Source organism: Phyllostomus discolor, chromosome 3 (genome assembly GCF_004126475.2).
Source record: "Phyllostomus discolor isolate MPI-MPIP mPhyDis1 chromosome 3, mPhyDis1.pri.v3, whole genome shotgun sequence".
NCBI classification, from domain to species: Eukaryota; Metazoa; Chordata; class Mammalia; order Chiroptera; family Phyllostomidae; genus Phyllostomus; species Phyllostomus discolor.
The window spans coordinates 93,868,338-93,881,805 of record NC_040905.2 but is presented as its reverse complement, the minus strand read 5'-3'; the positions used below and the strand labels follow the sequence as shown (position 1 = coordinate 93,881,805).

At 35.3% G+C, this 13,468-nt stretch overlaps 1 protein-coding gene across 13 annotated transcripts in view; it reads right to left on the bottom strand.

The window, feature by feature from the left end:
* LOC114510426 (general transcription factor II-I) overlaps positions 1-13,468 on the bottom strand; it is a 116,265-nt gene that overhangs the window by 60,196 nt on the left and 42,601 nt on the right. For all 13 annotated transcript variants that reach the window (XM_028529059.2, XM_036020837.1, XM_036020838.1 and 10 more), the window contains exons 7-9: positions 11,093-11,147; positions 10,551-10,594; positions 3,661-3,738 (exon numbers count right to left, since the gene is read on the bottom strand). In XM_028529059.2, the coding sequence (XP_028384860.1) occupies positions 3,661-3,738; positions 10,551-10,594; positions 11,093-11,147 (177 nt within the window). The remainder of the gene's footprint in view (positions 1-3,660; positions 3,739-10,550; positions 10,595-11,092; positions 11,148-13,468) is intronic.

The window sequence follows — 13,468 nt, the reverse complement described above, 5'->3', positions numbered from 1 at the left end:
GACAAAATACACAAATTCCTTAAAAGATATAATGCGCCAAATCATTCAAGAATAAACACATAAAACTAAATAGTCTTATAAGTATAAAAAGAAATTTAAAAGTTAACCAAGTATGGGTCTTGCCAGTGTGGCTCTCAACTGGTTCGAGTGTCCTCCTGTGGACCAAAAGGTCGCAGGTACAATTCCAGGTCAGGGCACATACCCAGGTTGTGGGTTAGATCAGGGCATGCGAGAAGGCAGCTGATTGATACTGTAGTCTCTCTCCCTTCCTTCCTCTCTCCCTCCCTCTCTAAAAGCAATTTTAAAAATGTCCCTGTGTGAGGATGAAACACAAAAATAAAGAAATAAATAAAAATTAACCAACTAGGGTTTATCCCAGGAATACCTGGCTGATTCCATATTTGAAAATTAATGCCAATTATCATTTGAATATTCTAAACAAGAAAAACCATGTAATCACCTAAATAGCTGCAATAAAAACCTTTCACAAGCACCCAATCACCATAAAAATTCTTCACAAACTGACACAAAAACATATACCCACAGCTGTCATACTGAAAGATTTTGTTCTAAAACTGTGGACAAGATAGGATTATCTGCTCTCACTACCCCAATTCATCATAACACTAGATGATCCCAGCCAGTAAAACTAACACGAAGGGGGAAAAATGGAAAATAATAACAATATCTATTTAGAAAAGCCAAAATATTGAACCAAAAAGTTGCTAGAGTAAGTGAATTTTAACTAGGTCACAAGATAGAAGGTCAGAACGTAAAAAATCTATTGTAGTTAGCAATAAATAATTGGAAGCTGAAATGTAAAAGAACAGTACCACTTATTAACACCAAAAAAACATTAACTGTTTAGATATAAATCTTAGAAAGTATGTACAAGATCTCTATACTGAAAACAATGCACTGATGAAAGAAATCAAGGCGAAGCTAAACAGGTAAGACATATATGCCACGCTCATGAACTACGGGGTTCCGTATTAGGATATTTAACCCAAGTTACTCTATAGATTCAGCACAGCTGTCATTAAAATCCCCAACGGATTTCTTAACCAATCAACAGCTGATTTTTAACATTCATATGAAACGGTAAGAAGTTAAAACAGGCAAAATAATTTTGAAAAAGAACAATTTTGAGGAACTCTTACAGTATGATTCCAAGACAATGTAATTTTGGCAAAAGGATAGACACAGAGGTCAATGTAACAGAATATACTCAAGAAACTGACAGAGATGTAAAGGTAATGCAATGGAAAAAGAACAGCCTTTCCAACAGAGGATGCTGGGAAACTGGGTACTCATTATCTTGCACTCTGTACAAAATCTAGGTCTAACCTGATCAGTCCTATGTGTAAAACCATACAAATTATGATATAGAAGAAAAATCTCTTATGATGTTGGGTCAGACTAAGATTTCTTAGCTATGATACTTAAGCACAATCCATACAAGGAAAAAAAAAAACCCTAAGTATGCAAATCATGCTGCAAAGGACTTTTACTCAGAATACACAAGGAACTGTCAAAATTCAATTACTAGGAAAAATATCCAAACTTCATGGACTGTATCTGTCAGCTTGCTAGATTAAAACAAAACAAACAAACAAAAAAAACTAGTTGTCTGGCTCCCACCTTCTTCAACTGCATTTAAGATTGTATCATTTCAGACAATCTTTCTCCTCTCATAATATCTGGTTTCCAACTCTTATTATTCAGGCATCATCTTAAAATCACACTCCCAATTTCAAGAGGACCAGAAAAAAAAAAAATCCTGGTCGACATAAGACGAATGTTAAAACCACAATACTAAAAAGAAAGGTAAACTTATTTTAAGAATTAAATAATCTGTTGAAAAAAATATTAAACAGTATTTAATAAATTCATGCATGTTTTAAGGTACTAACAACTGCTATGAAGGCTAAATATCTTCCAAAATTTTAACTTTTTAATTAAAAACTTTCACATTTATCTCAAGCTTTTAGCCATGCAATTCCTAATCTCACAAGCAATAAAATGTTCAAAACTGACCGATAGAAATCATGGAATTCACCATAAAACAGTTTAACATATGGATACAGGTATTCATTCCCATGATTACAAACCAGAATAAATTAATTCATAACACTTTTATACTATTCCAGAACAGATAATGGCTTAGCTCTCTAAATGAACTAACCCTATATTATGCAAATGCATATTAAAACCAGAATGAGGTATCATAAGATATTCACTAAAATGACTATACAGAATTAAGACTGACCACATAATGTTGACAAGGATGTGAAGCAACTTGAACTAGCATACACTGCTGAAGGAAATGTAAAACAGTATACTCATGCACTGTGCAAAGCAGTTTGGCAGTTTCTTAAAAAGTTGAATACCTACCATATATGTCCCAGCTATTCCATTTCTAGGAATCTACTCAAGAGAAAGGAAGGCATATTTCCACACAAGAATTTGCACACAAAAGTTGACAGCAGCTTTATTTTCTAACAGCCCAAACTGGAAACAACTAAATGTCCATCAATAAACAAAGGGACAAACAAATTGCAGTATAGCCATACAACAGAATAATACCCAGAAAGAAAATGGAACTAGCTACTGGTATATGGAACACCATGGGTGAACTGCAAAACAATCGAATGGAATGAAGCAATTCACAGCACACCACCCTCCAGGAAAACCAGTACATACTTGGTGATGATTCCATTTATATAAATTTCTAAAACATGGACACTAATCTAAAATGATAGAAAACACATCAGTGGTTGCTTGGGGAGAGCAGTGAATTGACAAACCGACACAAGGAAGCTTGGAGGTGATGGACATTTCATTATCTTGATTGAAGTGACCATGGTTTGATAGGCATACACAAAAAAACTAAACAGATTTTACTCTTTAAATGTTTTGATGTAATTTACACATGCAAAAAAATTAAACTTTCTATGAAATCTAGAAAACATTCTTCTAAAGTCTATTAAAGCTTAAAAGCAAAACTCATTATGAAATTATAAATTTTAATTCCTTCCTCATAATCAAGTAAAAAGACATGTAACAAAAAGTAGCCATAGCTTACTACTGTCTTACCTTTCATAGATTGTTAAGATAATGATAATGTTTACACAGTTATTTTTGTTGCACAAATACAACTATTGAAGTTTCAACACCCAAGCTGAATAGCTCAGTTGGTTAGAGCATCCACCCAATCCACCAAGGTTGTGGGTTTGATCCCCAGTCAGAGCACATACAAGAATCAACCAATAAATGCATAAATAAGTGGAACAACAAATCAATGTTCCTCTCTCCCACTTCCTAAAATTAATTTTAAAAAATCTTTAACGAACTATTAAAGTTTCAGAAGATCATTCATGCCTTACAAATATCAGAAACTGGAATTGAATTCTAGGTTGTGCCGCTTTTACTGTACCTTTCATGAATAGTAATGGCTTTTCTTTTCTATGTTTCCCCTGTAATTAAGTTTATTGTACTGCCTAATTTTTTAAATCTATTTTATTCTAGTATATATTACAGGTACACATGCCAATCAAGGAACAATAAATAAGAAGCATTTCAAGAACTCAGGCAATTGATAAATTTAAATTTTCACCAGTAATAATTTTTGGAAAGAACAATTGTATTAGACAGGATTACCTTGAATGTTATACTGATAGTAATCAGGATCTTCTGATTCTTCCTTCACTGTCACAGCTGCCATTTCCAAGGAAATACCTGTAAGAACAAATGAAATTATATGATTATACTTCAGGACATTCAGTTAAGTGGTACAGGGAAATCTCTTCTGCCCTCCTAATAATGCAGTGTAATGCATATTTTAAACACTTTGAAAGATAAAAGTATGCTAGACAGCAGGGGTTGGAGGTAGTAGGGGGCGGTGAGAGGAATGACCCAAATCCAACCTAGACAAAATTTAAACTACTATTAATATTCTGGGATATTTTCCTGCTAATTTTTCTCTAACAGTTCTTGTCTTTGGAATTAAAGAAAACTAGTCACACTCTGTATTCATTCACTATTAAAAATACCTTTACCAGCCACTGAAAATTACTTGTGAGTACTTTATTCTAATATATATTACAGGTACATTTGCCAATCAAGGAACAATAAATAAGAAGTATTTCAAGAACTCAGGCAATGAGGTTTTAATGACTCGGTATTTCAGAGTAAAGATGGCATAATTTTTACCCATTTTAATAATGAGATATACTGATTTTTTTTCCTCCTAAAAAACTGCTTTGTTAATAAGAGTACAAAAGCACTCTCTTCTGTAGAATCCTTTGCCTACAATCAGAGGGGTGATAAGTTGAAGTGCACTTTTGTAGCCAGATATAAAAGCAATCATGTTATATAATTCCACATACAGAAAAGTCAAAATCAGGGAAAAGAAATCTTAGTTTTTAAAACTGAAATAATGGTAATTATACCTCAATAAAGCTGAAGAAAAAATAAAATAAAACACATAAAACTCTGATTAAAAAAAAGAACCAAGTGGTTGGCTTTGGGAGAAGAGTAATGAAAAGGGGACACGAGAGGGCCTTCTTGGCGTATCACTACTGTTCAGTATCCTGATGTGAGTATTTGGTTATAGGTGTGCTTATTTTTCATTTATACTTTGTATGATCTCAATTAAAAGTTTTAAGAAATATTCTTAACAAATTCTTTAATAAATTCTTATTAAGGATATATTCTTCATATACAGGGTAGGACAAAAGTAGGTATACATTTGTTCATATGGAAAATAATACAATAATTAATAAGAATAACACAAGAGTAAAGGTGTATTCACAAGAGTAAAACTACTTTTGCCTCACTCTGTATCATGAGAAAATAGGGTGAAGCCCTGGCCAGGTGACTCAGTTGGCTACAGTGTCATCTGGTACACTATAAGGTTGCGGGTTCAACAACTCGTCAAGTCACATACCCAAGTTGCGGGGTTATGGGTTCAACTGTCAGTTGGGGTGAGTTGAACCAATCGGTTCAGGAGGCAACCAATCAATATTTCTCTTTCTCTCTCCCTCCCTTCCTCTCTCAAATCAATAAACATATCCTCCTTTTCTCTTTCTCTCAAATCAATAAATATACCCTCAGGTAAGAATTTTTTTTTAAGGGTGAAAATGGTAAAGGGATTAAAAAGTACAAATGGGCAGTTACCAAATGGTCACAAGGGTGTAAAGTACAGCATAGGGAACATAGTCAATAATATTGTTAATAACTAGATATGACATTAGGGGTGTCCTAGGCTTATTTATACGGGGAAGCACTTCAGCAGTTATATAAGTGTCTGACCACTAGGCTATATACCTGAAACCAATATAATGTTGAATGTCCAATGTAACTGAAAAAAATTTTTTTAGCCCTGGCTGGCGTAGCTCAGTGGATTGAGCGCGGGCTGCAAACCAAAGCATCGCAGGTTCGATTCCCAGTCAGGGCACATGCCTGGGTTGCAGACCACGGCCCCCAGCAACCGCACATTGATATCTCTCTCTCTCTCTTTCTCCCTCCCTTCCCTCTCTAAAAATAAATAAATAAAATCTTTTAAAACAATGAGTAAAAAAATTGTATAGGACCTATATGAAGAAAATATTTTTTAAAAATTTAATAATTAAAAAAATAAATGAATATCCTTTGCTGAGCAATCTAATGAAGCTAGACCATAAGAACTTTAAAAAAAAATTTGTTTTCCTCATATGATTGCAGGAATAAGTAATACTCTTGAATAGCAAGCATCAAGAAATAAACAAGGTGGTGAAATGTGAATAGTCTAATTAATCACTAAAAAAACCCCCAAAAAACCAAATGAGTGTCTATACACATTTCAGACTAAGATACTCAACCATAATCATACCAGTCCTATTATGAACTTGATATTGCATTGGTGTCATGCGATTTGAGAAGCTTTGCAAAGAGTATTTTCAACTAAAGAAAATAGTTTTCACCCTGGCTGGTGTGGCTCAGTGGACTGAGAGCTGGCATCTGAACCAAAAGGTTGCTGGTTCAGTTCCCAGTCAGGGCATATGCCTGGGCTGTGGGCCAGGTCCCAAGTGGGGGGGGCACAGGAGAGGCAACCATACTTTGCCGTTTCTCTCCCTCCTTTTCCCTCCCTTCCCTTCTCTCTAAAAATAAAAAATGGATAAAATCATTTTTTAAAAAGCATTCAAAGGATTATTAAATTGTTTAAGTGCTTTTAATCGAAGTTATTATTTTATCTGGAATTTTTAACACATACTTAAGTAAAAATAAGCTTATGAATGTTTTGTGTTCAGCAGCTGTCTAATTGATTCTCTTTGTGTTTTATAAATATAATATCACCTATGAAAGTTAATGATGCCCTCTACTTTCTACTTACTTACACTTCATATTTGTATAGGTTGGTACATCTAAAGCATTGGTAAGAAAATTGGTAAAAATGTGCTTCTTTCTTATAAGGAGTGCTTCTAGTAGTTCACTATTAAATATAATGATGAGGTGGCATTTGCAATTATATATAATAGTCCAACCAATCATGTTAAGAATTTATGCTGCCTTTCCATAATCTGCCCAGATGATACTTCCATTTGTTCAATAAAATAAGAAAATGAATTAAGAGTTCTAAAATATTCCTTGTATTCCTAGATGAATCCTAAATCTAAAATTAACTGCATCTAAGATGATTTTCTAACTCATTTCAGGGCACAGTAAAAGCCCCACAATGACATACTCTACAACAGTGAGAATTCAGGTACAATACAATTATAAACTAGCTCCCATCTTCTGCAAGAGGTCAAACCAACAATGTCATTACTTTGCAATGCCATGAAAATGAGTTTTTACATAATGAAAATGTTTGCACCCCACCTATAGCCTATGTTCATATTACGTATTTTAATTATTCCTTTGATAAGAAAATACTGTAGCCCTGGCTGGTGTGGCTCAGTGGACTGTCTGCCAGCCGGAAAACCGAAGGGTTGCCAGTTTGATTCACTGTCAGGGCACATGCCTGGGTTGTGAGCCAGATCCCCAGTTGGAGGCATGACAGAGGCAACCAATTGATGGTTCTGTCCCAGTCTTTCTCCCTCCCTTTTCATCTCTGTGAAAATACATAAATTCTTTTTAAAAAAGAAAATACTGTAAATACCATTTTTCTTTGCCATCACAGAGGGCGATGATAAAACATACAATGATCCTTTAAAGTTATACATTACTTCAAGTTGCTTTCATTCTGAGTTTTATCATAAAACCAGAATTACAAAAAAACTGTAACATCATTGTAATCAAGTCATGAAGAGCTGTGTCCTCTTTAAATAAGCAAAATCACTCATGTCCCTAGAAATGGAACATGGCAAGAAAGCAAATATTAAGTAAAAGTTTCCAGATCACACTGAGATCTGACAGACCTGAACAGTAAAAATAATTGTAACTATATAGTAGAAGTGGAAAAAGGAAAAGCACTGAAAGTAAATGGTACAGCCCAGACCAATGCAGCTCAGTTTGTTGGCCATCATCTGACAAAGCAAAGGGTCACTAGTTTGATGTGTGGTCAGGGCACATGCCTATGGTGAGGCAGTTGATAGGTGGTTCTCTCACACATTGATGTTTCTGTCTCTTCCTCCCTCCCCATTTCTCTATATCCTTGCCCTGGCCAGGGTGGCTCAGTTGGTTAGAGCATCAACCCAGACACCAAAGGGTTGAAGGTTCAATTTCCAATCAGGGAGCAAATGGGAGGCAACCAATCAATGTTTCTCTCTCCCCTCGCCCTTCTCTCTAAAATCAATAAACATTAAAAACATAATAATGATATCCTCATTTTCTTTGTTAACAGGAAACAAAACCAAATTTTAGAACTACATAAAATACAATGTGGTACAATGTGCTACTGGGATAAAAATAAATATTCAAGTTCAAGGGAATAGAAATGAAACTAAATTTGGCCACATGACTTTTGACAAAGGTGCTAATAAGGCAATCTAATGAGGAAAGGATATCTTTTCAATAAATGGTGCTGGGACAACAGTATACCTACATACAAAATGATGAATTTAGACCCTTTACTCGACCACATGTACAAAAATTAATTTAAAATGGATCTTAGGCCTAAACATAATAGCTAAAACTATAAAATTCAAAAGAAAACATAACCGTAAAAATCTTTATGACTTAGGTGGGCAAAGTTTTTCTAATATAACACCAGAAGCACAAGCCATTAAAAAAGAAATTGGAAAACTGGGTTGCATCCAAATAGACATTTTTAGGCTTCAAAACAAAACAATTAAAAAATGAAGGAGAAACCTGTGGCCAGTGTGGCTCAGTGGGTTAAGCATCATCCCACAAAGTGAAAGGTCACAAGTTTCAAATCCCAGTGAAGGCACATGCCTGGGTTGAGGGTTCAGTCCCCATTCAGGGCACATATGAGAGGCAACCGATCAACATTTCAATCTAACACTGATTTTCTTTCTTGCTCCCTTCCCCTCTCTCTAAAAATAAATAAATAAAATCTTTCAAAAAAAATTTTAGGGGGAATATAAGCGGACTAAATGGTAAGGGGAAAAATGCAATAAAATATCAATAAAGTTTTAAATGAAGTAACAAAAGCCACAGAATACAATGTATGTATGGAACCTTATCTCTGATAATAGACCTATAGGCAGAATATATAAAGAGCACATATAACTCTAAAAAAAAGAAAACAAACAATCCAATTTAAAATTAGGCAAAAGATTTAAATAGATTTTTTTAAAGATTTTATTTATTTTTAGAAAGATGTGAAGGGAGGGAGAAACAGGAAGAGAACATTTGACGTGTGAAAGATACATCAACTGGTTGCCTCTCACATGCCCACAAAGAGGGACTTGACCTGGAATCAAACCAGCAACCTTTCAGTTTGCAGGACAGCACTCAATCCACTGAGCCACACCAGCCAGGGCTAAACAGACATTTCATCAAACATGATATTTGAATAGTGAATAAGCATATGAGAACACACTCAAAATCATTAGGAAAATCAAATTATAACCACAATCATAGGACATTCTGGACATACTAAAAAGATCAATGATGGCAAGGTGTCAGGAGGTAAAAATGAGAAGGCAGAGCAGAGAATTTTTCAGACAGTCAAACTACTCTTATGTTACTGTAATAGTGGATACGTGTCATTATACATTTGTTAAAATCCACAGAATGTGCAAGACACAACCCTAATGTAAACTATGGACTTTGAGATCATGATGTATCATGGTACGTTCATCAATATAAACAATGCACCACTCTGATGTGGGAGGCTAATCGCAAGGGAGGCTGTGCATGTGTGGAGGTAGAAAGTGTATGGGAACATTCTGTACTTTCTGGCCAAGCTTGCTAACACTGCCATAAAATGTCTATTTAAAAGCAAAAGAAGAAAGAAAAAGAAAAGAAACACCCTCTAGGACAGCTATATTAAAAAAAAAGATAGATAATAACAACTACTGACCAAGATATGGAGAAACAGAAACCCTCATATGCTGGTGTTAAGACAAAAAATGGTTCAGCCACTTGGGAAAATTTTGTCGGTAGCTCAAGTTAAGCATAGAATTGCCAGAGACACAGCAACACTCCTAGGCATTCACTCAGAAGAAAAGAAGACATATTTCCAAACAAAGACAAATAAGTGGATGTTCACAGCAGTGGTATTAAAAACAACCAAAAAGTGGGAAAAACTTAGATGTCTACCAAATGGTATTTGGATAAAGAAAAGACAGTATATTAGTAGAATGGAATAACATTCAGCTATGAACCACTTAAATGCACTATAACGATTATTGAAGGTGAGCCTCAAAACATGATGCAAAGTAAAAGAAGCAAAATGTAAAACATTATGTACTCTTTGATTCTACGTGTATTAAATGCCTACGAAACTTGAATCAGTGTTAGGTACAGAGTGACTCAAAACGGGAACTAGGTTTCTAGTTGGGGTGATAGAGGTGTTCAATTAGACTGTGCTGACCACTGCAAAACTGTACACCTACTAAACATCAATGAATTATACACTTAAGATGGATAAATTCTCTGGCATATAAAGTATATCTCAATAAAGCTATCAAAAAAATCTATGTGAAATAACATTATGAACATAACATTTAAAATTAAGCAATCAGGAATCAAATAGCAAAAAAGCTTTAAAAAACAGGTTCTTTGGAGAGTAGAAAATGGGAGTGTGCAAAAGGAAAAGGAGAATAAGAGAGTAGTATATTAATTTTTGTAAAAACAAAAAACAAACAGAAAAACCTAGCTGGCATTTTACATTATTATTCCGGTATAACTGAAAAGTAAAACTATTAAAAAATTCTGTCCACAAAAGTGTAATTAGCAAATTTCTCTAGCTACCATTTATCAAACAAATTACTATCTTTTGAGTTTCGTATAATATGCTAACACTAACAAATAATGTCACCATTGAAATAAATTTGTACTTCTCATCAAAATAATAAGTAATGAGTCAAAATATAACCTACTATATTAAAAGGCTTCCTTACTTAAATTTCATAATTGCTTCTAAAAGCACCAGTACTTACCAGACTCTTCTGTGGGTTCAGTTTTCACTTTGATGGAGCCACAACTGAAAGGGAAAGGAAGCTCTGCATCGGTGAGGGCCACTCACACAGCATTCACATGCACTGCAGCTCAGCATCAAATCATTCACCTGACCAAGCTGAATGCACACTGAATCAGCTTTGGAATTTACGTATTTATTCCTTGAATATCGCCTGTCAACTGAATGTAGTACTTTAATTCTAATTGAACATTTTTGGGGTGGGGGAGTATTATCAAAATAATACAGAGTAGCAAATTAACTTTCAAACTCCACTTTACCTACAAGGCCTTTCTATCTACAATCTGATCATCAGACAATCACATCACTTTTACCCAGGAACTACTTTCATGCGGAACTAGTAAGTCAAAAACTGCATCTTCACAGGATCCCCGAATGATTCAATTGCATGTTAATCTTCAACATGTGTCACATAGGCCCTTTCAATATTCTAGTAACTCAGTAATTTAAAAACTAAAACTTGGTGAAGTGTACAAGTTAATTAGTACTAATGAATTTTTTTACCTTCCACCTGGAGATAGCATTGACCTTTCAGTATCTGTTACCATCGCACGACCACCTATATGTACAAAAAAAGAGATTTAGGTTCTTACAACACTTGAAATATGACTAATACTCCCAAAGGTCCTAAATATAGAATGAACTGGGAGAAGGGAGTTCACAGTTGTGGGTCATACTAGAGCGAGTATTGCACTAGTTTATAAAAGTGCCTTTTGTGTTCCCTTATAAGGAAGGTAATTAGGGATGACAAAGATCTAACCAGTTTTATCCCCTCACCCACAGCACCCTCCCTTTAATGAAAAAGCTCTTCCTTTTGTCAGTGAAACAAACACAGCAATGTACTATTACTCTAGAATGTAGAGTAAGACTCTACTGATGTATAAACAATAAAAATTTCTATTAAGAGTAGAGCTGGTTCTGAGGACTCGGAAAAGAGGGGCTGCTGACAAGTACACGGTTTCTTTTTAGGGTAATGAAAATGCTCTGAAATAATATAGCAGTGATAGTTGTATATCTTGTGAATATACTAAAACCCAATGAATTATATACTTTAGCATCAAGAATTTTGTTCTGGAAGAACAGGAGGGAAGAAAGGAAGGGAGGGAGGGAGGGAGGGAGGGAGGGAGGGAGGGAGGGAGGAAAGAGGGAAGGAGGAAAGGAAGGAAAGAAGGGGCTGCCCCCACCAAATGCTGATGAAGATGTAGTCTCATACACTGCTAGTAGGAACAATCATGTAAAAACAGTCCAGCAGTTTCTTTTTTTTTTTTTAAGACTTTATTTATTTATTTTTAGAGAAAGGGGAAGAGAGGGAAAAAGAGAAGGAAACATCCGTGTATGGGTGCCTCTGGTGCACCCTCCCACTGGACATCTGACCTACAACCCAGGCATGTGCCCTGACTGGGAATTGAACTGGTGACCTTTTGGTTCGCAGGCCAGCATTCCATCCACTGAGTCAGTCACACCAGCCAGAGCTGTCCAGCAGTTTCTTAAAAAGTTAAATGTATAGCTACCATATGATCTAGTCATTCCAACTTTATGTATTTATCAAAAAGAATGAAAATTTATATTCGCATGAATACTTGCACTCAAAATATGAATAGCACATTCTTTGTAACAGCCAAGTAATGAAAAACCAAATTTTCAAGGACAGGTGAATGACTGAACAAATTGCAGTGTACCAATACAATGGAATACCACTCAGCAATTTAAAAATATGGACTGCTGATACATGAAACAACATGAATTACGTCTCCAAATAAGTCAAACCAAAAAAAGTACATACTATATGGCTCCATTTACACAAAATCTAGAAAATGCAAACAATCTAGAGTGACAGCTGATCAGTAGTGGCCTAGGGAAGAGGGGTGGAAGGACCAGAGGGAGGAATCACCCAGGGGTGTAAGGAAACCCCTGGATAAAAGATGTATTCACTATCTTGATTGTAGTCATGGTTTCACAGTATCAAAACTTATCAAATTATACACTTTAAATACATGTGGGCTTATTGGATATAAATCTCAATAAAGCTGTTAAAATGTTTTAGAAGCAAAACATATAATCCCATCACAATCACAACATTTCAATTACTTTGAGAGCTGGTATGGCAAAGAAGCCAAGTAATACAAACCCACCAATTGAGACCACTCACTATAAAACACCCGACAAATACTCATTAGTTCTGACTGGTGTGGCTCAGTGGGTTGGGCGTCGTCCCGCAAACCAGAAGTTCTTGGGTTTGATTCCACGTCAGAGCACACGCCTGGATTGCAGGACAAGTCCCCAGATGGGGGCGCGCGAGGCAACCACACATTGATGTTTCTCTCCCTGTCTTTCTCCCTCCCTTCCCCTCTCTCTAAACAAAATAAATAAATAAACCTAAAAAAATGTCATTGATTAATGCCCAGGTGACAACATTTGAAAGCAAGTTTCTAAAATAAAGATTTAACAAAATACAAATAGCAGACTTAAATTTAATCTAGAAAGCTTTAAGGGGGAAAAAAGTCTGAATTTTAATTTAAACATGACAAAGAAATCTTCTTTCTCAGTCTTAAAAAGGACATGCACAGAAAAACAACAGCTACATCATAATGGCGGAAGCCTGGAAGCCTTCCAGCTAATATCTAGGACAAGGTGAAACGTTCTATTGGATATTGTAGCCCCATTAACAGAATTAAAAAAATAAAAAGCATTCACATTGCAAAAAAATGGACTGTCTTGGTTCACACACAACATAATTCACCATGTAGAAAACCCAGAAATAAAGTCAGAGTCAACGAAATTTTAACAAAGATGCCAAAGCAATTCTAGAGGAAAAAATCGTCTTTTCAACAAATTCTGCTGACACAAACTGAGAATGAATTTATATCTTTACCATGTGCC